The 27,470-nt window shown below is 45.4% G+C and overlaps 1 protein-coding gene across 3 annotated transcripts in view; it reads right to left on the reverse strand.

Moving 5' to 3' along the window:
- Positions 1 to 26,465, reverse strand: part of ZNF827 (zinc finger protein 827) — a 113,880-nt gene extending 87,415 nt beyond the window's left edge. For 2 of the 3 annotated variants that reach the window (XR_010989283.1, XR_010989282.1), the window contains exon 1: positions 25,815 to 26,465. Coding sequence is in view for 1 of the 3 variants with exons in the window: in XM_068154073.1 (XP_068010174.1) it covers positions 25,815 to 25,857 (43 nt within the window). In the remaining 2 variants the exon portion in view is untranslated. The remainder of the gene's footprint in view (positions 1 to 25,814) is intronic. The other variant, XM_068154073.1, reaches the window with a different exon arrangement.
- Between the last annotated feature and the right edge of the window lie 1,005 nt (positions 26,466 to 27,470).

A 27,470-nucleotide genomic window follows, 5' to 3' on the forward strand; every position in this document is an offset into this window, starting at 1 on the left:
CACACAATTGCTTCCTGGGCAGCTGAAACGAGTAACACATCAATGCATGCTAAAGCTCTCCTCTCTCCAGCTGCTTGGGAAAGGAGCATCATACATACAGAAATAATCTTTGGCATGTTTTCCTCTTATACAGACACTATTTGCTCTTCATTCACTTGTCACTCTTCATTAATGTTGAGGTTTTTAAAGACCCTCCTAAACTAAACTTAGTTTGGCTGAAAAGCGTTAGTGTCAAAGCAGTTAGTCACATTTTCTCCTCTCCTGTACCTGTGACACATTGACTCTCTCCTGAGACCCAGCTGACAGCGTTTAAAGCATTGTGACAGTGAGTTGCTCTTCTTCCTGATCCGGATTCCAAATCATATAGACAGACCAAGGCATTTTTTACAGATCATATTGGCCAGCGTCAGAAGGTAGTTAAGAACAACAGCAATGCTAGAATTAAATTCTCTTGCCAGATACCTCTCAGGTTTCTTGCTTTTAACGTTCCAAGCTACAAAAGGATCTTTGTAACCAGAAGGACTTAATACAACCCTCCACTAACACGCTGGAAATAAGCGTGCATGATATGTGCTGCATCAATGGTCTGTGTATTATTCCCAGATTCCCTACATTCAATTCCAGAAAATTGCAAAAGAAGAGAAATTAATACAAGCCTCACTTTGTATTATTGCTTTGATCCAATGAATTTCAGGAGGAAAACCCCAGCTAAATGCACCATGAGTGCAGAGATACCAACATACGCTCTGGAAGTGAAGATTTCTTTCTCACATTATACAGACTATCAGGAACAGTCCCTCACATTAAGTTTCATTTTACTCAAAACCCTTTGGAAAACAAATTCACCAGTGTTTAAAGAGCCCACCTTAAAACTATTCAGTTACCTCAGCTTAGTAATTCAAACAGAGGAGGGCTAGCATCTTTCCCATTCAAAACACACAGAAGCCAAGCAAAACCCAAAGCACTTAGCTACAATTATTTTGGTAATATCCAAGCTAACATCGCAGACACAGCAAGATTATCAATAACATGAGCATAGAGGCCAACACTGAGCACATTCAAATACAGCAGATGGATGGCAATCAGCTGAGCCAGCATTTATGCAGGTTAAAGGAGAACTAAGTGTAGCCCCTTCTCCCCCTGTGAACATTAAAAAATAACTTGAGGCATGCCTGTACAGTTGGGTGTGCTCAGATGAGAGAGCCATCTGCTTATCCCAGATGCAAGTAAGTTCTGGATTTCCAGCCAAAAAAGCATCTTACTGCACTTTACCTGGACTGATACACCAACGGCAGGACACATCCTCTGGGACACAGACTAGAGCTGACACCACCACACAGCTTCTGAGCCTGAGCTAGCCTGCATCCTCCCACTTATATCCACATGTCTGCTTACATTCGCCTTGGTTACAACAGCCCCTCCTCTCCTTACGAACCTACCCTGTCTCTCTACTCCCCATCCACAAAGAGAGGAAAATTGCATTTTCCTTCACTCAAAGCCATCCAGAAAAATCACACTTTGAGAGATGTTTAACTGCAAATGGTTACAAGAGGAAGTGGGTTTCTGTTTTAGAGAAACTCCAGCTTACTGAACCCCTAAATGTCTTTGTTCCTTGACATGTACCTCAGTTTCTTAAGGCTGATATGTTTCCTAGTTGCAACCAGCCTTTAAAACACCATTTAGTAACACTGGTTTACAAATCTTTCAACCTTGTTCATCCTACCAGCACTGGAAATTAATTCTTCATTCTCACCTGCACCAATTTTTGCTCCAACCACAGAAGCAGTATCTTGTATGCATTTTCACTATCTATCCCTCCTCTCTAGAGATGACACCTCAGGGAACACTCACAGTAGGTGAGGAACAGGACACACTAAGCTGATGGCAAGGATGGGGGCGAGAGGAACTACATCTGCTACATTTGAGCTGCAGTGCAGCTTCCTTCAACAATAACACAACTGCACTGTGCTTGGAAACAAAAAAAAATAACTAAGGTAATGATAGCAAGAGAGTGTCACAGGGCACGGATCACCTTTCTTTTTCCAGGCATGCATATTCTCCATTGGTCCTGCCTATGTGAGGAGCAGCCTCCAACAGCTACTGACAGGGAGCGGTAGCAGGGCAGCACTCTGCATTTAAAGGTCCAGAATTTCCCTGCACTTGGGTAAGGCGGTGAGAGCTCCCCCTCCTGTTGCTGATCTACCTGTAACCACTCTCCATCACAAACAGCAAATTTCCTCTGCAGTATTTCTATCCCAAACACCAGCTGGATGGTTTTTTTGCTTTGCCCCACCAGTGCCCTTTCTTTCTGTACTAGAAACCAGACCTCTAACTGCTGACACAGTTCTAATTTTCCTCTTCTCAGTAATTCCCTCAGTGGCTGCAGCACCAAGTCCACTGCATTTTAAGGCTGTAAGGTTAAGGCCGAAAAAGCTAGCATCAGTGTCTTATCATGAGCTCAGTCAAGCCTCCTTTTATACAGTAGTGAATTGGGTTAGAAGCATAACAGTGCAGCCTGGCAATTTCATTTCTAAGCAGAGTTGCCACTCAAGGCCTTCAGGGCAGGATTTTAATTCACACTGACTTGTGAGCCTCTGAGTTTGAACAAGCCTGAGAAATTCCTGGAGAAATCAGCCCAACACAGCAACTTTCCTATGACTTCAAATTAGATAAAACTCTTCCTCAAAAGAGGTCCATGGGACACCCCAACAGGGTTTGTCTAAAACAGGAGACAACCTCCTTGTGCCTATCAAACTTCAACTGTGGTGGAAGATCTGCAGGACATGTTTTCCCTTTCCCTCACAACACAGCCAAGGAGCTCCAATGAGAAGCTCTTCAAAGCTAGGAATAGAAATGTAATACTACATTTAAATGTCTTCTCTCCACCATAAACATACCATAGTTTGTTATTACAGAATTACTAATGAAGGTTGGATAGCCTGAAAAGCTAAATGTGGGTAAGAAACCACATGGAACTTGCAAAGCAAGAAAAGTTAACTTCAGAGCTAGAGGCAAATTCTCACTGACTTCATTTGGAATGAGATCTGGCTGGGAATCACACCAACTTTTACCAAGTAGCTGCTCATCAGATTCCCTCTTCTCAACATGATTCAAGAGTCAAGACTTGTCAGTGCTTCTCCTTCCTGATTTCCATGACACTTCTGGAAGGAGAACCACTTCCCAAACCATTTGCCATTGGCAGAGGCTAATGGGAGTCACAAGTGTCGTGTGTGCTTCAGTACTACCCCATCCACACAGTACCCAGGAGCATCACACAAGCACTTCCCACTCCTGTCAGCAGTGACAAAAGGCACCAAAGCACTGTTGGGTGATTGCTGCCCCTGATGCAGCTAAAAATCACTCTCTGGCAAAGCCTCAAATGGGTGTAGAAGCACTGTTTGGAAAAGAGCCAATTTCCCTTGCTTGCCTGCTCATCTGCTCATTTTCAAACATGGACTAGTTCTGTTTTCTCTTGAAGAGATCAGTTTGACAGACAAATCTTATTGATCCCAAAGTATGTTATTTCACTTGGGGAGCATCTGCCCTTTTCCTTAAGAGGGTGATCAGAATTTGCCCCTGACATCAATAGAAAAGTAAATATTAACTTGCCCAAACTACTTGTATCTGAAAGCTGAAAAAGACAAACACAATTCTTGATTTATATACTGAACCACCCAATTCCAATGCTGGAAACTTTCACTGTACCCACTCCTCAAAGTGGCAAGTGTGAGATGATCAGCAACATACAGAAATTACAAGTTTCCAAGTTGTGGCACTGAGCAACAGACAAGGGGAGTGAAAGGCGTGGTTGAAAGAACACCATTTCATAGTACAGTATCATAGTAGTATCATAGTATCATTCAGGGTTGGAAGGGACCACAAGGATCACCTAGTTCCAACCCCCCTGCCATGGGCAGGGACACCCCACACTAGAGCAGGCTGCCCAGAGCCTCATCCAGCCTGGGCTTAAACACCTCCAGGGATGGGGCCCCAACCACCTCCCTGGATAACCCATTCCAGGGCTTCACCACTCTCATGATGAAGAACTTCCTCCTCACCTCCAGCCTGAAGGTTGGAGCACTCAAAGCTACAGCAAAGGAACCCACCACCTCAGAAAGAGTGAGTTTTCTGCTAAGAAAGACAAAATTTCACTTGAATCCTTCAGAGCAATGGTTAAAGAACTTCAATACAGAATTAACATGCCAAACCCACATGGCATAGTGATACGAAACATATAAGAATTGTAATTATGAGATTACAGAATGAAAACTACAACAAATATCAGGTAGAAGTAAAATCATTTCAAAGAAATGTGCACAGGAAAATCACCAATGAGATAAATTAGGTAAGATTGCCTCAACTTCAGTAATTACATGTCCAGACAAATCTGGGAATCTACAGGACAAGGATTTAAAGGGATAGGAGAGACAAACCTCATTTTTATTATCTTGATCTTGAATATCTTGAACTATATAAGGATTTCAGATGTGATCATTCCAATTTCTGTCAATCTACATAAAGTCACAATTGCATTTGTTGGATATTTGGCACCCATCCTCCTAATTTGTTTTCCCAACAGTTTATCTTATTTCCTCTCTAATGCCTATCACAAACCATTCTCTATATTATCTTATACTGAACACTCCACCTAGCCCTACTGAAAGAGCAGGATTAAGTGATAGGCTTACACTAGGGAACTGAGGAGCTCTGCAAAGATACCTACAGAATTTAAAAGGATGCATTAAACTTAAATGAAGCAGGAAGCCATCCATAAGGAGTTCTGAGGAAACACAGACTGACTCGGATGAGCAATCAGTTTAAGGCCAGGTAAATAGGCAGATGCATCAGAAATAAGGCAGAGACAACACCTGAGCAGCCTGGAACTTAGCCTCATGTGAATTTTATCACAAAGATCAAGAAAATGGGAGTGTCTGAAGAGAAGCAGCAGCTGACAACTGAGAAGGCACAGACAACTGTAAAGGTATTTAACTGGTCATGGAAATGGAAGAGGTGAGACATAGTAAACTGGTGTGCTCATATTTGGCCTCCAGGATGGTATCCCATGTCCTGTTTGTGTTTTCAGAACTCTCAAACAAGGATTAGGGATCAGGCTATGGGCCAAAATTCACTCTTCCTTCATCCTGCCTTCTCTTTTCAGATGCTGTAACTTGAGTTCCATCATGACTGCTACCATCAGCATCATAACCAACTAAGAAGAGTTTCCCATCACATGATGGCTGCACATTCAGGAATAGAACACAGACCCACCATGTCTGTCTGGTGATTATCAGCCAACTTATGCCCTAAAGAAGTGAAATACAGTAGAATGCTCCCTTCTTACAGCCAAACCCAGTAAGTACCACTGGCATGGAAGTCTTGAAATTTGCCAGAGACTGGTTGCTCCCCAGCCTGGGATGAATGCTTTTAGTGGAACAAGGGCAGCAGAAGCCATACTGGTGAGGCTCCAGGCTGAAATTAGAGGAGGGGAACTTGAAGTCCTAACTGCAAACGGCACATTGAGTGAGAACTATCAGCCACAAAAGTATGGCATCAAATCAGGTAATAGAGAGCAGAAAGTAATGAAGGTGCTTAAGGACTGGACAGAGTACCTATTTTAGGTAAAATGCATATACTGTGTAAGTGCATCATTTCAGCAATGCTAAGAAATAATTGCAAGAGATCACTTGCTAATATCACACCACTTTCCAATTCACATTGTCTCTGGGTGTCAACTGCACACAGCCCCTTGCTAATATCACAACTGGGTACTACAGAAAGCAGCACACAGAGGCCTAAAAATGGCAGTCATAGTATCATAGTATCAGTCAGGGTTGGAAGGGACCACAAGGATCATCTAGTTCCAACCCCGCTGCCATGGGCAGGGACACCTCACACTAGATCAGGCTGCCCAGAGCCTCATCCAGCCTGGGCTTAAACACCTCCAGGGATGGGGCCTCAACCACCTCCCTGGACAACCCATTCCAGGGCTTCAACACTCTCATGGGGAAGAACTTCCTCCTCATGTCCAGCCTGAATCTCCCCACCTTCAGCTTCATTCCATTCCCCCTAGTCCTATCACTACCTGAGATCTTGAGAGATCCCTCCCCAGGCTTCTTGTAGGCCCTCTTCAGATACTGGAAGGCCACAATTAGGTCACCTCAGAGCATTCTCTTCCCCAGACTGAACAGCCCCAACTCTTTCAGTCTGCCCTCATAGGAGAGGTGCTCCAGCCCTCTGATCATCCTTGTGGCCCTCCTCTATCTGGAGATTCTGTTCCATGGCATCCTCTGTAAGTTGCTCACTGTAGCTGCCTACAAACTCCCCCTTCTGTATTCAGACTGGGCTTTAAGCATCTTAATTAAAAAAAAAGAGTGGTGCTCATTTCTTTGGGCTGAGCAACCTTTGTGGGTTCCCTCAGCCACCATGTGCATGTGTGTGCTGTGGGACTACCTGAGAGAAGCTGGGCAGGCTGCAGATATCACATAGGCTCCACCCCTGAAAAGCACTTGCAGCCACATCTGATTAGACTATACATCCAGCAGCTATTTTCCCACAGGGATGCTTGCAAGAAAATCATGATTTTAATAAAGTCACAAAAGCCTGCCTTAACTCCTTTTATTATATCAACTGCAGCAAATAAAACTTAAAAGTCACAGTTACATAAACAGTCATGTGCTAGAGTGTCCTCAGTCCCCCATTTTCCCTTCATGATTTCTGTGACCTATAATAGATAAGCAGCACAGGAAGTCACTGTTCTCTTTGAATGGAATTTCTGGCTCACTCACTTATCAACGGGATGATTATTCAACTCTTGACCTCATCACAAAATGGTTTAGCAGTGTGGCTGGTGCTTGAACCAAATTTCTCCACTGCAGGCTGACCTAGAGAGAGCAGCACAGCTGCAAGAAGGAACTGCCAAAAAGCCAAAGCTCTTCTGTTCTTTCCTTCTCCCCTGTGTTTAAGATGTGTGAGAATACTCACACAATTAGACAGGGAAAGAAGCCCTAGGTAGGACTACGTATTTCATCTCCACATCTTCTACAATAATGATTTTCCTAACTGGAGGGAAGGAGGAAAGGGGGAAAGAAAGGCACAGCTTTTAAAGACAAGGCATATCTCCTCTGCTTTTATCCTGAAGGTAAAGTGACTTGGAAAAAAACCACAAGAAACCCCCAGAATATTCACCTAGTCATGGCTCCAGTAGTGCTTCTTTTAAAAAGGGCTCCAAGGTGAACAAGATCAGAGGAAGTTAATTACCTTGCAGTAACTGGAACTCTTCAAGATGCTTTGTCCAAATGCACAAACAACTGCGACTGTGTGGAAGTAAGGTGTTCTCCAGTTTGTCAACTGCTGGACAACCACAGCACCTCAGTTTCCTCCCAGAGGCAGAACCCAGGTGTGATGGACTCTCCCAAGGAAGAAGGAAGCAGGATGGATTACTGCAAAGGCTTGTCACAGACAACATAAAACTGCCTTTACCTCCTGTCCCTCAAAGGACAAGAATTTTGTGATAGACAGAGACAGTGGCTTTTTATTTTCAGTCACAAGCCCCAGAATAAAAATGTCAACTGGGTTTCATTACCTGCCAAAAGATCCTACTTTTACTAGCCAAGTATTCATGGAAGGGGACAGAACTATGTGGTTTCTCCTGAAGTCAGCTGTCACTACTTGGTGAAGGTTCTCAGGACTGTCAACAGGCCACAAGATAGGACCCTACAGTGACAAATCTTAGCTCCCCCAAAACAAGCTCTTCAAAAGAGAACTCCTAGTACAATTGGTGTTTGACATCTTGCCTCCAGGAAAGATTAACTATTCTTCTCCTCTAGGTCATAGTTAGTAGCTGTGAGATTAGTATTTGATGATCATTGCTCCCACTGGGACTCAAGAGATTTTTCAGCACCAAGTGAACAGGCATCACCTTAGAATGCAGTTAGAAGACACTGCTAAGCTGTCAAAAGCTCAAGACTGACAGAAATGGTGGACCTGTGCCCTCCCTTACATTTGCTCTGTTTGACTGCTTGGTAAGCCAATTTTAACTCACTAATTTGGCAGAAAACTGCTCATTCTGACAAGAAATTATATTAGAATTGATGTCAAGGAATGGGGAAGCAGCAGGATTCAATGATCTGAGCCACCTATCTCCTGAGGTCCTTTGGAGTACAAAGCATAACACCTCTTCCCAGTGAAAGACACCAGAGGACTCTCCATCTCATTCCAAACCTTAGCAACATACTACACCCCTCAGAGAAGAGCTGGCCCTTGGAGTCAAGATGGGTTACAGTAGTCATTAGTATACAGGCTGGTTTAGAAGCCTTAACTGGGACATGTGCAGCTGGGATGGCCACCATTGACTCTTCTGATACTAATTAATAAAACTCTTCTCTAGAACTCACTGTGCCTTCCTGGGAGAAGAAAAGCCCTAAAGACCCAGGAAAAAAAAGACCTTAACAGTGAGGCCCAGTAATCAGCAAACCTGAAAGCAGCTGGGCAGAGCAGCACATCTTACAATGCCATAGACACATATAACAATGTTGCATATGTGTATAGCAACACAAGCACGCTCCTCTCACTGCAATCTACGACCACTTTGTTCCAGCTCGATTTTGCCACTGTTTGAGGCTCAGGGAGCTGAAGGACTTGAGGCATCTGCAGAACACACATGGCCTTAGAGGAGGGGAATAGTGTTGAAGACCAAAACAAGCTATTAAATAGCATCCTGCACAAAAAGCTTTCATCAGCTGACTTGACCAAAACCTGCAGCTCCAGGAGAGAAGGTAGACAAAGACAGCTGATTTTTGATTGAGGTTTTCAGAAGCAACAAATATCTCAGAAGTCAGTTTACACTGCAAACACTCACTAGTAGCCCCAAGACAGATTCATAAAGCACATAAAGTGTCAGTATAACAATAGAAAATCATGTTCCTTACAAAACATTTTATGGTATTGATGTTCTCCTTGCAATACTTTCATGGAGACTGAGCAAAATACTACTGCCAGCCTTATTGAACATTTCTTCCACAGGCCCTTGTGAACATCCAGAAATAATCTTTAGCTGAGTTTGGGTGCACCTTTCATGAAGTACATGACAGTGATCAGGGCTGATATATAAACTAAAGGGAAATTGCCAGCTGAAAACCTGCAGCATGTACATTATCGTATCAAAAGGAATACAGCTCTTTTGCCTGATGAAAACACAGTATGATAAACCATTTGCTATCAAATCACTTTTTTAGGCAGCAACTTCTGAGCCAGATTCAAGTCCCTGATCGGGAACTTCAAGCGTCCCCAAGTCTTTTAAAACCAGCTATGAGATCAGGTTAAGACTCCAATAGAGTACTATAAATTTGAGGACAAACTAAATACGAAGGAGTTCAACTGTTATTTCCACAGCTCCATCTGAAACAGGAATCAGCTGTAACAACCTTTGATGATTCAAGTGGTCCATGCACAAGCCTACCTAGAGAGATTCCCTGCATCTGGAGTAGCAGGGTATCATCTACATCAGAACACGAGTAGAATAGAACAGAACAGAACAGAACAGAATAGAATAGAATAGGAATTAGAATAGGAATTAGAATAGAATAGGAATTAGAATAGAATAGGAATTAGAATAGACCAGAACAGGTTGAAAGAGACCTTCAAAATCATTATGTCCAACCTATTATCCAACCCACCTGATCATCTAAACCATGCAACCAAGCACTCCATCAAGTCTCCTCCTAAACACCTCCAATGATGGTGATGCCACCACCTCCCTGGGCAGCCCATTCCAATAGGCAATCACTCTCTCTGTGTAGAATTTCTTCCTAACCTCCAGCCTAAACCTCCCCTGGTGCAGCTTGAGACTGTGTCCTCCTGTTCTGGTGCTGGTTGCCTGGGAGAAGAGACCAACCCCCACCTGTCTACAGCCTCCCTTCAGGTAGTTGTAGAGAGCAAGAAGGTCTCCCCTGAACCTCCTCCTCTCCAGGCTAAGCAACCCCAGCTCCCTCAGCCGCTCCTCATAGGGCTTGTGTTCCAAACTCCCCACCAACTTCGTTGCCCTTCTCTGGACACATTCCAGCAAGTCAACATCCTTCCTAAACAGTGATCAGAAAGTCTGCCTTTTCTTATTTACAAGGAAGTTTTAAAACTCCTTAAAATAATGAATCCTAGCTTTGTTTATAATTAATAACTTCTAATTATTTTGTTTAGCACTTGTCATAATTACTCCCATTTGGTTTGCCTTAGTAGATGTCCACGGCAATACACTATTGCAATGAGAAAGTATCAAATGCCAAAAGGTAATAGGGATGTTTGGTACATCCAAAATAACAACAGCTCAACATTATTCTCAAGACTTCTATTATCCTTAGTATATAGAATCAAGATCTAGCATCTCACAGTATCACAGTATAACTAAGGTTGGAAGAGACCTCGAGGATCATCGAGTCCAACCTATTACCACAGACCTCATGACTAGACCATGGCACCAAGTGCTTACTCCATAAAGGAAAGGAAACACTTTAAGATTCTCCACCACAGGCCCTTGTAAGAAATGAGACTCCAAGGAATTCTAGCAACCAGTCTGGTAAAGCTGGCTACAAAAAGATCTCTAAATGAGAGAACTTATTTTTGAGTCCAGACCAAATTATTGTGGGAGATAATCACAAGAATGCCAAATGGTGAGTAGAACAATCCAAAATATTCTAAAGACATCTTTCAATGACAACTATCTCCATGAATGAGAAAAGACTTTACTCCTTTGGCAGGTCATTAATGAAATCTTCTTTGAACAGCTGCTTATGGAACACAGAATTAGTGCCTCCATTAGGAAACTCTAAGCAGAAACACAAAACTGCCTTATCTCAAACACAGCCTATCTGCAAAGCAGAGGCTCAGTTACTCATTTCCAAATGGCTACTTGCATTGCACTAGTGTGATTCTAGGTCACAGACTTCTATTGTATATTTGAGGTAGAAGATGTCAAAATTCAGGATTATTTTTTTTTGCTGATGAAATCTCAGGCTGACTTACAATAGAAAAGAGACAGAAGGAAGTTAAAGCCATGGTCAGACTATGAGCTCAAGCAGTGATGTAACTCAGCACTCTCAATCTATCATCATACAGTGCCATTTGGGTGTTATGGAAGACAGGATCCATCACTTGGGAAAACAGAAAGATCATACTATGTTATTAAGATACCTAAAAGAAGAAGGGGAAAAAAGGGGGCAGAATATCAAACCCAGGGTTTTACACTTTTCATCCCTTAAATGGTAATGGATTTCAAGAAGGGAGGTGGGCACATGTAAATGGTCATGGAAGTAGACAAAAACTTGCCCTATGACCTGGAATAAAAGGCTCAGAAATAAAAGAAACCTATTTCTTTGCAGAGAGGTAAGCCTCAAACAGCTCAAGTAAGGACAGCATAATTTCTTTCTGCATATCCTGTTATGCTTTTTGGTCCTGTGATGATCAGACTCCAAGGCAAAGAGCTTAAGATATGGTATAGAGGATCAATCTGCTGACTGAATGGCTCAAGGCATCTTAAAGTGATTATATTCTTCTTGGCTGCCAGTGGTATCCAGAAGGTTTTGGCCAACACCAGAAGAAAACTGGGAGAAGCACCCTCAGTAGTATCACTGCTAGGTAGCGAGTGCTTCCCAAGAGAAGAAATCTCCACAGCAAAACTGCAGTAAGCATAAATAGCTCAGTTTCTTGAAGCTTTGTTTTCTAATCTGCCCTTAATTTGGTAACAAACAAAATCGGTGGTCCACTCTATTTTGCAAACCTATGCTGTCTGTTTTTGAGCTACATCTATAAACTGCCTGCTCTTAGTGCCTTCATCAGCCAGCAATTCATCTTAATTAAAGCCTGCACCTGACCTGCCACCTCCCCAGAACTGGCTGCAGTGAGAGCTGTCTCAACTCTTTACTGCGACAAAATGCATCTTCATTGCCTGAAATGCACTGCAAGCCCAGCACATCCACAGCCCCAACAGCAAGAAGTAGGCACAAGTGTCCCCACATGCAGCAGCCAAGGTCTGGCTGTGCTGTAGATTATGGCAACACTCATCTACCCTCAACATGTGCAACTTGACTTAGTGCCACCAGTCATTTAAACCCAACAGGGCGAGCACAGCAACATTTTAGTCACCCTTGCAAGGTTACAAAGGAAGTGGATGAGAAGTTGCAAGGCCAATTCAGCTGGCCAAAGGGGCCTGCTAAAGTGGGGAAAGAGTTGAGATATGTCATTTTGATGCACGCAAACAATTTGCAACACAAATAACTAACTCCCTGATCACAACTGCACTTTAGTGCTACGGCCTGGAAACGGAGAGAAGCTTACAAAAAGTTCTCACATCACCTGAAACACTAAAACTGATCTAAAAGCTCCAGGTAAAGCCATCAATCACCTGTGTGCTGAGCTGTGCTGTGCAGGGCTGTCCCAAACCTTCCTAGGGGACAAACCGCTGACCAAAAGGGTAATGGAGGCACCAAAACCACACTGGCTGATTACCTGCTCCTTCACCCATTCACTTCAAGGAGTTGCCCTCATGTGCTACACATGCCACATAGGATCATGCCCTTAAGCAATCCAGAGTAAATTTACCATAGCTACCATGATGTATCAGAAAAAATTGTCTGCTAAGGTTGATAAATCAGTCAATTACCTGCTTCCTTGACTTCTATTCTTGTGTAAATGTTTTCTTCCTTACATTACTAACACCAGTCACGAGTACCTCTGAGAAGATGATCTATGCATTGCCAAAAACAACTATTTAAATTACTAGCAAATCCTTAATTACTATAAACAAGATTACAACAGGCTTATTCAAAAAAGGTTTCTAAGCACTGAAGTGATAGCTCCAGAAAATAAAGCTCCCTTGCTGTCATTATTTGAGGCCACTGTCTCCATGTTTACTCTTGCTCTGTGCATGACCTTCAGTGCTCTCTCAGCCCACCTGAACACCACAGCAAGAGCACCTGCTGTCTCACCGTCGACACCTCCTGCATGGCTGAGCACATACACAGGGCATGAACATCCCAATCTCCCATTATGTCCAAACCACCTTTCCCCCCAAGCCACACACTCCCTCAGGCCCTATAAAACAGGAAGAAATCTGTAACACGCACACAAAGTTCACAAACATGGGCAAATACCACTGACACACCACGGTTACTGACTTCATCTCCCAAGTAGAGATGGTGTTAGTGCCACTGGTGGGAACCTAAAGAACACTGCCAACCCTCACAGGTGCCAGGAGCACATGGGAAAACCCACAGAAGGTCACTGTCCTTGACAGAAAGCTGCTTCAGGCTCAGAAAGGAGTCTCAAATCTATGCCAAGGTAGACACACATGATCTCAGGTAAAATTCTCTGTGTCCTCTCTCACCAGTAATAACGAGGGACTTCCAGAGAACAGAAAATATCTCACTAATGGCACAGAAGCTGAAACCAAAAGGGTAATGATATACCATCCTTCTTCCTCTACATAGAGGAGTTATTAAATACAACACAGTGTGCAGCAGATCTGGTCTCCTGTATCTCTTCAAAGGCATAGCCAAGATTTGGACTTGAGAAGCAGAGAACTCCCATCAGGGTTTGTAGAGGGACAGACTAATCAAAGCCCAGCACAGCTTCAATACTTGAGGAAAGCTCTTTAGAAGCAGCACAGTAAAAACACAGCAACACCTATAACACATCAATCCATTTCAAAGTGCATGTTTTCCACCTTTTTCCCCACTTACCTCTATTCCTCTGAGGGACAACTGCTCTACAGATGCACAGCTTTAACCACTGTTCCCCTGATTTCCCTGAGAAACTGCCAAGTACATCTTTCCTACAGGACCTCTCACTAGAATACAGGCTCTCTTTCAGGCCAAAACTACCTTTTTGCTAGGTCACACATGCCTAGGACAGCAGGCTGACTCCCTTGTTTGCACTCCTATGCACTACACAAAAACAAAGGTAATCATTGAGAGTACTTTTTGATGTCTAATCATTACCCAAGGAAACAGAAGGCCAGGAGATGCTCAGATGAAAGAGCAATCCAAAGTCTGACAGAAGAACACGGCATTTCTGATCTGCTTTATCCATGACCACTGGCTCTAATTTCCCAAGCCAGGACAACAATGTCAGGGATAATACAAATGGCAACCTTCACTTTCCCCTCTTTTCTCCAGTGGATTAAAGGCATGCTGTGTCTTCTCTTGAACCAGTTCCAAACAACTTCCCATTCTATTAACTTCTGAAACTGCCTGTAGTCTTCAGGCAGTGACACTGATAAAGCAGTGATATTATCAAAATGAAAAATGGGTACTTCTCTACTTTCCTACCTTTTCAATCTTCCACAGCCAGTCTAGAAAACTTACCATAAATATTGACTGGTAAAGGATGAAAAAAGAAAAGAATTATCAGTGATAAAAGCAGTGATTATATCACAAGGGGTTTTGGAGGAAAAGGAAGAAAAGTAGTCCTCATCAGTGCAACAGTACTACACAAGGATTAAAGCTGGAAAATACAACTGTCTGTGAAGCTCTCCCAATAGGTGCAAAACATTTCTGGAGAGAACTTGCTGTTCAGGCACAGGACAGAGAAAGAAAAACACCCAAGAACTCAAAAAAACTATAGCCCCCTTTGGGTGTAAATTGTCCTGCTGCACCACCAAACATTCCCACTAACATCATACGATGTCCAACAGCCCTGTTATTGCAGTCTAGAACTCTTGGACCCAAAAACTATTCCAAGGAACACAGTCAGAACTTACTGCATTAGTAAAACAGCAAGAGAAAAAGGACTTGACAAAGGGAGGTTTTAATCTCCTTAGCACAAAGTTAACCCAGCTAGCTTCTAAGGAAGAAAGAACACCATGACCTCCCTGCCTCTTTATTGCTGCAGGAGGCTGGCTGGTCGCTCTTCATATAACATACTGGAGTTTGAAAAGCCATCAAAGAAGTGGTTGCATTTGCTTGCCTTGATGATATGATGTACTGTTGCATATTCTGACCTATGCTTACTTTTGACTTTGTTTTAGTCAGCTCATTATTTCCAGTCAGACTTTCCAACAGCCCCAGTGGCATTCTGGCAACACCATCACACTCCATTTGGAAGAAGCACCACCACTGCATATTCAATGCTCCAGACATTCCCATTCAGTTTCCACATTGGGAGAGGCTTTCCCCTGTGTGATACATGTCTGGCAAAGGAGGAACACAGCATGAGCCTCTATAGCCCTCCCATTCTCCTTTGTGTTTGCCTACCTAGACTCAGCCTGGAGCCTGTCTCATCAACAGCAGCTGGAAATGGCTGTTAACTAGCAATAAGTAGGTCTGAGTTGCAGCAACACAAAGGTCTATAGAACAATATTACTATTTCACCCCTAGAACATTCCCATGCAATGAGAATCCCCATCTGGGAAGGCCAAAGCAACTTTCATAATATTGGCATCACCCAAACTGAGCAAGGGAGATCAGAGAAAGGCTACAAAGCTGGCCCATTGCTGTTAATAAACACTAAGTCCCACTTTAAATGTTAAGTGAAAGTCAGTGAAGTCATCTTAAATTATTCTAAATATTGAAGTTGGAAAGGTAGTGACAGCAAATACTGTGAACTTCCTTTCCCTTTTATTAAAACACAGAAAGAGAAATCCCCACACTATCCACTCAAAACATTTGACTCTTGAAGAAATACTTCAAAAATACACAGAAGTGTTGCTTTAGAACACATTTATGAAGGTTGCTGCCAGTGATCAATACAGTGAAAGAAACAACAAAAACCAACTAGAAACCCCTATGTCACCTTAAGAGTGGGCTGCCATAAACAAAACAGGGGAAGCCTCAGATACAGCTTTTAATTATCCTTGGGTTGGGTGACCCCTCTATCAAGGGGCCACAAAGTGAAAAGAGGAGCTCACAAACCCTTTGCATGGCAACACTCAAGCATAGCAGGTGACACCAGGCCAGCATCCCTGCTCTAACAAAGATCTCCTTTGGTTCTGACTAGTTTATGTTTATTTTTGCTGTATGCAGCTCCTCCTGCTCTATTTTTGGTAAATAATGTGCTCCTGATTTACCATTTCACTCTGCCCTATTACTCACCTGAGGTGCTTTATGGACATTACCTTTGGAATGGCTCAGAAACAAAAGGGTTAGGTTTTGGACACTGAAATTATTCCTTCCTGTAAATGTCACAGGAATCTACTTCCCTGTAATTTAATTGTTTCCTCTCTCAAAGTCAGATTAAAACACAGAAAATTATATTCTGTGTTCCTAATTCCTCCCACAAGCATGATATTATGGTAACATATCTAAAGGAAGCCTCAAGACGTGTTTGTTTTGTCGTGCTGTGTTTGCTACAGAAGACAGCTGCTTTCTCTGTCCCTGAGAGGATTGCTTGGGGTTAACAAGCAAAGCCAAATAAGACAGGATTAGGAAGCTACTCCTAGTGGTAGGCTAACACACAAAAGCAGACCTTTCCACGTGGAATAGGCACTCCTCACTTCCAGACACACCATTCAAGGCACTGCCTCAGCTTTCAACCTTAACAGAAGTCAGAGGTCACGTAATTAATGTGCAAGCACTGAACAAAAAGTGGACACTCCTCAAACCTTATCTTATTTTAAAAAGACTCTGGATTCTGTGCCAAGATCCTGGTACAAGAAACTAAGACTAGGGCTACTTAGGCCACAGGCAGCAGAAAAGGCAGCAACACACTTCTACCTTCTGCCTAAAATTCCACCTAAAACTCAGATGCAGAGTGCAGCTAGAAGTGAAAGGGAAGTTTCACATTCATGTCCATCCCACTGCTGGCTTTCCTGCTGAACAAACAAACAAGTGTGCCAATGGCAGTGAGATTTGACTTTATTTTTTCAAAGTGCATTTCTTGGCTGAAAACTCTGTGGACTTTACCAACACTTTTTACACAGCTTTACCAACTCTTTTTATGCAGGCCAGTAAGTGCCTTCAAAGACAATAGCTCTGATTCTCGTGAGAGCATGTCTCTACTAAATAACACAGCACTAGGTAGTGATATCTGAGCCAGCCTGAGCATACCCACAAGTATTATAGCTGAATTAACCTGGGTAGACTGCTGTGATAACTGCCTCCTGTACACAAGGTAGCTTATTTAGAGCTTGCTTTGTTATCTCAATGTGGCATAGCACCGTGCAAGAAGACAATATAAACAATTATGGTGAAGTCTATTTAGACCTTATGGGCAATGTAAAAGTGCCTCAAGGTGGGCAGAAGAGCCCCCTTCAGAGTTATTCGCTGTGCAAAGAACTCCGTTTAGCAACTCAGAATTGACAAAAGGATTATGTCAGCCCTTCCTTTCCAGAGCAAGGAGCAGGGTGAGAGCCTGGGGGCTGCAAAATTAGAGCAACTCTAGGCTGTTACGCTTACACTGGTGCCTGGGAAAGGCTCTTCATGGGCTCAGAGTGCTAGAAATACAGAGGTAGATAAGGGGAAATCCTGCTCCAAACACAGATAAAGAAATTCCTCAGTCACTAGTTGCCCAGTCTAGATTTGGCACAGTGGTCTATGAGGGGAGAGACTCTGGTTGCACTTCAGGATAGCAAGGAAACACAAACAGCTACCCCACTAGCTGATATCTAAATCCACTTGCCTGAGAGCCTCCCTGTTCCTCACCTAATTTTCACTGCATGATCATCTAGCTCTGGTGTGTTTTTTTTTCAGATGAGTAATTATTTGTACTACTACACAAGTCAAAACGAAGTCTAGAAGCAGCTCGCAAAGAATTCATGTTCATTATAAAGTCACACAGAGGAATCACTCCATGAAGTAACTACACACTCGTGAAGGCCATCAACTCTGCTAATGCCTTTCCTAACAGTCACTTGCCATTTATTTTGAAGAGTTTACCAGAATTCCATTTTTCCATTCACTTAGAATAGGAAGTTGCAATTTTACAGTAAGCTTGGGCCAAATCCCATCCCTTACTGAAATTTTCAGAGGAAATGTCTGCTCTCCTTATTTAAGACCACACAGGGAAGAATTCTCTGTACCTGCACAGAAAGTCCTGCAGTAGAGGCAAAACACATCCAAGCAGCAAACACCAGATGAGGGTGAGCAGAGCAAGAGATTCCCTTCTTGAGAAAGGGAATCCCTAGAGGTAGGACCATGCAGAATTCAAAGGGATGATGACAGTAGCTTGCTGCTTTCAGTTGCTTCTATCTCATTCTAAAATGAGGCAGAAATGTTATTTATACCCTAGTAAGAGAACATCCCAAGTATAAGGAATAAAGTACAGATGTTTGGCACACCTACTCTGACTTCCTGAAACTGCTGATTAAACCATTCATTACGAGATCTCTACCACTTGGTAAAGCTTTCATTTCTAACACAATTTATTCTAAGCAGCAACTAAATCAGCAGTCTTGCATAAAAACTTCTCTCTTGGTCTACTGTGCTACCACTAGTCATTCTTTCCCCCCCACAGCTTCCATCCCTACTGCCTAAGTACCAAAAAGGAGGGAAAGCATTATTTATGAATCAACATTTTTCTCTCCTTACTGCATGTTTCTCTTAAAAATCCCCCATAAGTCTTTCACAGCTCTGCATGAATTCCTAATGTGCAAACCACAACAGTCTTGTCTCAGTGTTAGGCCCAACTTAGGATTCTACTACTCAGTGTAATTACACCACAAGCAGGAAATACCTTGAAAGGAGAAACTTCAAGGAATAGCACTAACTACTAAGCCCATAGGTTCAGACAGAACATTCAAAATAGCCAGAGGCTAGACCAAAGAGGATGGCAGCCTGTAAATGCTACTGAAGGTGCATGAGGAGAAGAGAAACTGTCTTTAGGAGTATGATGCTTGACCCAAAGTTAGCCTGTACAAGAGAAAAAAACTCAAAGACAAGCCCTCAGATGAGCTTATGGATACACATGGTTGAAGCCTTCACTGAAGTAGCCACAATGTCTGGTAGAGGTGTGGAACCAATGGTGACTGCACCCTGCAGCATGCATCCTTTCAGCTGAAGCGTGGGCCAACTCTGAGTTTTAGTATTTAACTATATTTAAATAAATAATCAAAAAATCCTTGGGGAAAATGACACTATCCATCTCTCTCTTTCTTTTTTTCCTCTTTTAAATTCAGCCCAATATCCTGTATTACCTGAAGGGAGGTTGTAGCCAGGAGGGGGTTGGTCTCTTCTCCTAGGCAACCAGCACCAGAACATGAGGATACAGTCTCAAGCTGCACCAGGGGAAGTTTGAGCTCGAGGTGAGGAGAAAGTTCTTCACAGAGAGAGTTGTTAGCCATTGGAATGTGCTGCCCAGGGAGTCACCATCCCTAGAGGTGTTCAAAAGGGGATTGGACGTGGCACTTGGCGCCATGGTCTAGTAGTCATGAGGGCTTGGGTGACAGGTAGGACTTGATGATCTTTGAGGTCTTTTCCAACCTTGTTGAGTCTATGCCCATATCAGTTTGTATAATTTATTATTCTTCATAGAAAACACTTTTTTTTTGAAGTGGACTAAAACCTGCATGTTTTACTTCGGGCATTAGAAAGACAGAGTAAGAGAATTCTGCACATGAAAACTAGATTCTATTAGCTACTGCTACTTCACGCTCTGGATACTTTGTGTATGATTATTTTTTAACATACTGATACTTTAGGCTCCAAACGTCCAGACAACACACTTCCTACAGGCAAACCTAAATGATACAAACCATGTACCATAACTGCAACAAAGAAATGGTATAGCAGAAACCAGGACCAAATAGTATTTAGAAGGTGCACTCCTCAAACATGACTCTGGAGTAGTTTAACAGCTGTAACAGTGAAAAGATTGCAGGCCTACACCACATTAGCTCTCCCTCTCCATCTCAGCTAATGTCTGCATTATGATTTCTTTGCAATGTGAAAGTCCTCCATACGGTGCTTCTTCATGACAAATCACATGCCTTGCAAAGCTTCATGTTAGAAACCCTTTTAACTTCCAAAAAGTCCTCTTTTGTAGGTCATGCTCTCATTATCTTGCTCTGGGATCTGGTCTGATTAAATTATAGGAAATTACTAATACTTCACTTTGAACAGCCAGCTCCTCCTGGCTCCTTCTTTCCCTCCACTCCCCCCACTCCCCCCAACTTAATTCCTCCTACTCCTGCCTTCTCATATATGAAAAAGACAACAATTGCTCTTTTACAAAGATTAAGTCATACTCTTTCTTCACCCCTTTGAAAATCTGAAAGTAAGAATGCATACTGCCTGCAAGTTCTTACTTTCCCCATCCCACTCCTCTACCTGCAGTTTTTCCATTTGGCCAGCTAAAAAGTTTGAGGCTTTGTTCTACAATCTTTTGCACACTTTCTCCCTCTAAAATGTCATTCGTAAGAACCTAAAGACTCAAATAGCTTAATGACAGCAACGCTGAGCCTTTGGAAGGCCAATTTATACTCCAGTGTGATTTACTCACATTTGGTACTATCAGACAACACTCAGACATACTTTGCCATTGAGTGGCTTTAGACACTGATCACTGAATGGTCTTACACATGTGAGTTAGTCTGTGTATTGCAGAAGGAAAAAAAAAAAGGCATATGGATTTAAATAGAGACTTTACAGGTCAGAAAGAATCCCCATGAAGGGAGAAGGTATTTCAGAAAAGCCTGCAATGACTTTGCTGTCTGGCCAGCCTGATCTAGTGTGGGGTGTCCCTGCCCATGGCAGGGGGGTTGGAACTAGATGATCCTTGTGGTCCCTTCCAACCCTGACTGATACTATGATACTATAAGAGGAACAGGGCAAGCACAGCATTTTCTCATGGAGTAATGTGGATGCTACTCCATCCACTGAAAGGCTGCCGCTCATTTGAGAGGCACATTACAGTACCACCAGGACAACCATGATGATGGCAATGAAATTAGTAACCTAATCATACTAAGAATAATAATTTTCCCTACATGGATCCTCTTGTCGACAATGAGCTATATCATGATCCCTGCAGGGGTAGGAGGTTAAAAATAGTAAACAGAAAAATATGTTAAAAGCTTCCCCTTGTATGTGTAATATCTGCTAGTAAGGTAATAAACCACATTAAAAGGGAAAGATTCCCCTTCCTGGCAAAAGGCTTTTCTCATGGAGGCAACTCTCCAGTGCCAGGTGGTAGTAGAGGTTTTGCTGACATTGGGAAGCCTTGTGAAAAACCCATCCAATACATCCTTCTCTTGCTATCAGAAAGTATCGAAGCGAGCTGCAGAAGTAAAAACAAAGAGGAGGCTCTAAATCACTGTTAATTTACTTGTTTGACAGCATTTTATTTACACTCTGATGATATAATACAGCAATAAAAACCAATATAATAAAAAGCTTCACAGAGTTTTAGGGGCTTTTTTTTTACTGTATAGAAACAGCAGAACACTTCAATACAGCATCCGGGATATCTTCACACTCTATGTGAAAGCAAGAAGAGTTATGGCCCCTCATTATCTCAAATTAGCTTTTGATATTGAAACTGATACTCTATCAGTTCCTCATCTCCTTCTTTAACAACATAAATACAACAGCAAATGCCACTGCAGTTCATCCCACATTAAGCACGTGCTTCAGAAAGTAGCTCAGACTTCTCAAGGTAGCATTTCATTCTGCCTGATGCTCTAACCAGCTTTGTGTAAACGGTGCTGCGGCGTTCATTCACAAACTCCAGTGCTTACAAGCCTCTGAGACAGAGTCAAAGCCCAAGGAGTATCGATTGCTACACTTAAGGCAACGTAGTGGTCTAGACCTTAAAACTCAAGTGCCTCAAAACTTTTCACTTTTCAGGCTGAGCTCTTCCAAGTCGCATTTGTGCAGTTCAGAGGAGACAGACTCTGAGGAATTCTCAGAAAATAGAAGAATAGTGTGAGTGAGGAAGAATGAAAAGCAAGGCAACAAGCAGAACAGAGTAAACTGTATGTACAGGTAACTTTTTAAAGGTTTTGATGCTAACTGAATAGATGGGAAGTGCTGGAGCAGCTAAAAAGAGGGAAAAACCTGCTTACACACACTAAGAAATAAGCAAAAATCCTTTAAACATTGCAGTGAAAATGGAATTGGCTTGTCTGAGTTAGTTGCATCTAAAAGTAATCACAAGACACAGGTGCACTGGTTGTATTTTTAATGTATGGGCCTAACTCTGTCATTGTAAACTGAGTCTACACTGTCACAGTATTTAGTCTGGGTATGAACAAGCCACTGTCTGTCCAGGAACACCTGAAATCCTTCCCTCATCCACTTGTACCTGACAAGGATGCACTTTCTCCGGTGTTTTGCAGAGCGCAAGTGAAGACATTTGCTAGCATCTGTTACTGAACAGTTCCCAAAGCCTGATTTCTTTACACACTGAAGTGCACTTACAATACATGTTAATATCAGAGTCTCAAAGGGCCCAGCCACCTGATTGAACCCTGAGGTTCATCCTGCTTTGAGCAGGGGCTAGGCCAGGTAACCTCCAAAGGACCCTTCCAAACTAAATTATGTTGTAAACAATTCCAATGACTGAAAGTGCAACCTTTGTGCTGCCCTTTTAAGCAGATGCCACCAAGACACCGTATCCCTGCATCCAATAATACCAATCCTTTTTTTTTTCCTTTCTTTTTTTCCCCCTTCCACCACTGAAGCATCAGTATCTTGTGAGTCCCTTGGAACTAAAACAAATTTCTGCAAGACCCTGTGTCTAACAAACACTTGTGGAGAATTTCTTCACCGTGGCACGAGTTTCGGCAGCGCAGTCTTCTCTTATGAAACTGCCTCCACACTTACACGAGGGCTGTCCCATGAAGTCAGTGGACAGAAGAATAGAATCAGAGTCCTGATCAGCTGGAGCTGCCTACTGCCACTTCAAGCAGCATGACAGCATCCTTCAGGTGTGTTCCAGGGGACAGAATAATTTTAAAGACATTAATGAAGGCCTAGAGCTCCTGAGAACACAGCTTCCCATCCCAGTTACAGTAGGGTCAGAGAACTTGCCAGACATGTGCTCAGTTACGTTGTAACACTAGTAAATTCCTCTGCGTACCAACATCTTACTGTACTTCCCAAACAACTGCAACAGAACTCAAAACATCACAGAGAGATTCAGTAGGATGCTACATCACTGAGGTGTGCTGGGGAACCTTCACTCCTAACAGGAGTGAATCACAGCGAAGTGCCCAGGCTGGGGCAGAGTTAAGGGTGCAGGCAGTACTAGCCATCTTCTTTCAAGTGGTGCATGGGGCACTTTACATTCTTCTGGCACCATTAATACTTCAGCGTGAAATACAGACACTGCTTCTCTGAGAAATGTATTGCTCAAACCAGCAGGAATTGTGGAATAAAAACGTATTTTACAGCGAGTACCCATTAAAGCAACATGTTGCTAAAGAAAAAATAAATCACTATTTATAGCGTTTGCATGTTGGATGCAGTGGGTTCCAAGGCATTTGCTGAACTGCAGGGCTACAGGTAAAACAGTCCTCCTGCAGCTCCTCCTGAATTATCTAATTAATTATTATTATTATTATTATTATTGTCAAATAATAGCCTTTGAACCAGTGCAAACTAGTTGTAGAAGAAATTAAAATAAATAAATTCCATTCAAAAGCGGCATTCGTGTGGGACACGTAGCATGTGCCTGTTCACACATCATTAAAAAAAAAAACCAACTCCGATGAATTGAACTAAAGAAAAAAATCAACCCAAACGCTCTGCAAATTAGGCCGTGCATTAAAAAAAATTAATAAAGAAGAACGTGAACCCAAAGGCGAATACCAGAGGCACAGCTCGATTTGCACAATGAAGGCGGCTGTCCCTTGGCCCACAAAAAGCCGTGACTTCCCCCGGCGCGGCGGTCAGGAGGTCGGGCCCATGGGGAGCCTCCGCCGCAAGCCGGAGGCAGGGGCAGGCAAGAGCCCGGCGCCGGAGCCGAGCCCCCGCCGCCGCCGCGCAGGGCAGCGGCACGCCCGAGCGAGCTAAAATGGAGCCTAGGTTTGCTGTCAGCCCGAGAGGCAGGCGGAGGGCAGCCGCACCGGGGCGGGGGCCAGGGCAAGGTCAGCGCGGCGGGCCGGCCGCAGCGCCCGCCCCGCCGCCTTCCCCGCTCCCGGGGGACTGCTCCCCTCAGCGGGGCGGCGGCGCTCGCCTACCCCTGCCCCCTAAGCGCCCCTGCTCGGCCCCGCAAGGCCCTCTGCGCCCGGGCTTGGCCCCTGCCCCCGCCTGCCGCGCCGGGGCTGGGGCGCTGCAGAGGAGGGCGCCGCTCTCCGCCACCTCCCCCGTGCCAGCCGCCCCGACCGGGAAAGCAGCGCCGGGGTAGCCGGTTCGGCTCCTCCGCCGAGAGGACCGCGAAAGGATTGCGAGGGGGCAAGAGGCGAGGGGAGGGGAGCGAGTGAAACACCCAAAACACCAACCACCCTTCCCCCCGCCCCCGGGCAAACCCCATCGCAACTCAAGCCCTTGACTCGGCTCCGGCGGAAAGGAAAAGGAGATGGAAATATTTGCGGGGCTGCAAGTGCCCACCCCCACACCCCTCCCACGGCGACACCCCCAGCCCTGGGCCGTGTGCTGGTGTTGGAAGAGCTAGAGGGGGGAGCGCTGCCCTAGCCCCATAACCCGCAGAGCCGGGCGGGGAGGGAGGGCCAGGCTCTGCCTGCAGCGGCGACCCCTGGGCACGGGCCAGGGCAGCCCCGGTGAACTCCCGGTGACCGAGCTCGGCGCCGGCACCGGCAGCGGCGGCTGAGCTTTGGCCCTGCCCCGAAACCCGGCGCAGAGGGGGCTGCAGGCACGCTCCGAGCAGATGTGCCGGAGACAGACAAATGACCCCTCCATCCACCCCCCGCTCTCCTTAAACCAACCCTGAGGCCAAGCAGGGGCAGGGTATTTTTAGGTCCCTTCTCCCCGCCGCCTCCTCCTCAAGAGCTGCCGAGCGCTTAATACAAGGGGAGGGGGAGAGCAAGCGGGAGAAAAGTTAACTGTTTTGCAAAGAGGGGAGAAAATCGGCAAGGAGGGGGAGGGAGCGAGAAGGAGCAGGGCAGGGTGAGCTGTGTCAGGGGATGTGTGTGCGCGCACGGGGTGCCCGCAGACGCAGGATCGGGATGCACTTTAGCCCTGTGCTCTGCTGCTCTCGTCTGGGGCAGCGCCGCCGAAGCCCCAGTCTTGCCTGACCCTTCATTTCACTGCGGCCAGGAGGAGCCCGGAGCCCGCCGCCGCCTCTCCCTGCTCTGCAGGGACCTCGCCTGCCACGGTCTGCCTCCCCGCCGCCCCCTCCCCCGCCGCCGCTGCCGGCCCCCTACGAGGTGGCCGTGGGGTCGGTGCAGTGTGCCCCCGCAGACGCCGCCACCGGCCCCCTCCGCCGCCGCTACCCGCCTCCACCCTGCTCCCTGGCCGCCCAGCCCCGCCGCAACCTTTAGCCGGAGACGGACCTCTCGGCTGGTTCCGCACAAGACGCCAGCAGCCGCTTCCCCTCTCGCCGCCCTCCCCTCCGGTGCTAGCCCCCCTCCCCACCCCAATAAAACAGACCCCCCCCCTCCCTCCGGCCCCAAAGAGAAACCTACACCTCCCCCCCAGCCCCCCCAGCACAAATGCACAATCACGGGCGAGGGGAGGGAGAGGGAGGAAAGGGCGAGAGACGCGGAGAAAGAAGGGGGGAAAGGAGAGAGAGGAAAAATTAAAAGGGCACAAGGCTGTTCATCACCAACATGGCTGCCTTAGCTCAGACCTAAAAGAGGAATAACCCAGGCTGTGTCTTTGTCAGTTTCACCTCTGTAACCCTAAACTAATGCACGAAACGACGGAGGCGGCTGCAGAGGGGAAGGAGACGGGGAGAGGAGGAAGGAGAAAATGGCAAAAAGAGGGGGCACTTACGTGAAGAGAGGCGCTTGGGCTGCTCCTGCTTCCTCCTGGGCATTTTCCCCCTTTTTTTCACATTCTCCTCCTTGGTTTAACGGGAGATCAAATAAGACCGGGAGGGGGTGGGGGGGCACAGGCAGGCACAAAGCCGGGGCCCCTAGGGGAGCCGCTAACCGGGGCGGGTTTTCCCTCTTCGCCGGGGGAAAGGGGGCTGAAGCCGGCTTTCCCGGAGCCACCGCGAAGGGCTTCCTCTCCCCCTCTCTCTTTCTTTTTTTCCTCTCTTCCCCCCCACCCCCCCCCACCCAACCCGGTCGTGCACCTGGCTTGTCCCCGGTCGCAGTATCCCTCAGCGGCCGGGGATGTGTTCCCGGCGGGCGGGCGAGCGGGCGGGCACCGTGCCGGGGCGAGGGGCTGGCGCGGCGGTGCCGAGGGCTGCCCTCCCGGCCCCTAACTAACACTAACGCCGGGATCAAAGGGCAGCGGCGGCGGCGGCGCTCACGGCTCGCCCGCGGGCGGCGAGAGGCAGTCAGGGACACACAGCCACACACAGACAGACACACACACCCCGGCGGGCGGGCACACGGCGCACACACGGACACACGCACGCCCGGGCAGAGCAAAGGGGAAGGTGCCCCCGCTCCCCCCCACCACCCCCGGCGGGGTGCAGGCGGAGGATGCGCTGCCCCGGTCCTGCGCCCGCTCCTAATTCGCTCGATAAAAAAAAATAAATAATAAACAAATGTATGTATACAAAAGAGGGGAGGGGGGGGGGGGGGGGGGGCTGAAGGGGGGAGATGTGTGGGTCTCGACCATTCGCACTGCCATTCCCTCATTTCTGGTGGGAAACAAAATAAGAACAACAACTCTTTTTTAAATTAAGGCGTTTTGTCTTCCTGTGCTAGGAAAGAAAAATAGCACTAGTGCAGAGCTAACCCCGCGGAATCTCGGAGGTGTTCGGTTGCTCCCTCCCGAAGCACAAGGACCGGAGGGGCTTATTGGATCTGAACTTCAGTGAGGGGGAGAGGGTGATCGGATACGACTCCCCCACTGTTAAATTAAGCGCACCAAATAAGCCAGGAAGGTGGGTAAGTTAGGATGTGGATACGCTGTTCCAGAGTCAGGTTCTGCCAGTTTCTGGTGCAGGTTTTAAAACTGGGAAGAATGCAAGCAGCGTGACAATCCCAACTCCTTGAGAAGTGTGTGGGGAGTGGGGGAGGAAATCAAGATTAGGTCACCCCTAATGGTTGGTTTAACTGCTACATGATACTTCTACAGTGCACACTGCAATCTGGACTTCTGAAATTTACTTTTTCCCCTGCTGTAATGCAGGTAGGTGAAGCTTTATCCTGAAGCAATTCCAGCGGTGCATTATGATGCCAAGGCACCAGCTTTCATTAAGTGATACATACTTTCATTACCTCACAAATCACACATCTATCTTCAAAGACAAGACATGAAGATGGGGGGGGGGGGGGGAATAATAAAATAGAAGCGGGATTGGGTCTTGCTGAAGCACAAAAGGTGCTTGGTGAAAGGGAAGTGCTCTCTTTGTAACTTGGAGTCATTTGGATAAAAGTTCAGACAGGGGTTGTTAATGATTTAAACTGAAAACCCTGTTACTACAGTTGAAGTAAAGCGGTTTGAAGCAGGGTTGTTTCACACAGCTCGCTC

Source organism: Melanerpes formicivorus, unplaced genomic scaffold, assembly GCF_026170545.1.
Source record: "Melanerpes formicivorus ecotype bairdi unplaced genomic scaffold, bMelFor1.0.p_v2 SCAF_27, whole genome shotgun sequence".
NCBI lineage: Eukaryota > Metazoa > Chordata > Aves > Piciformes > Picidae > Melanerpes > Melanerpes formicivorus.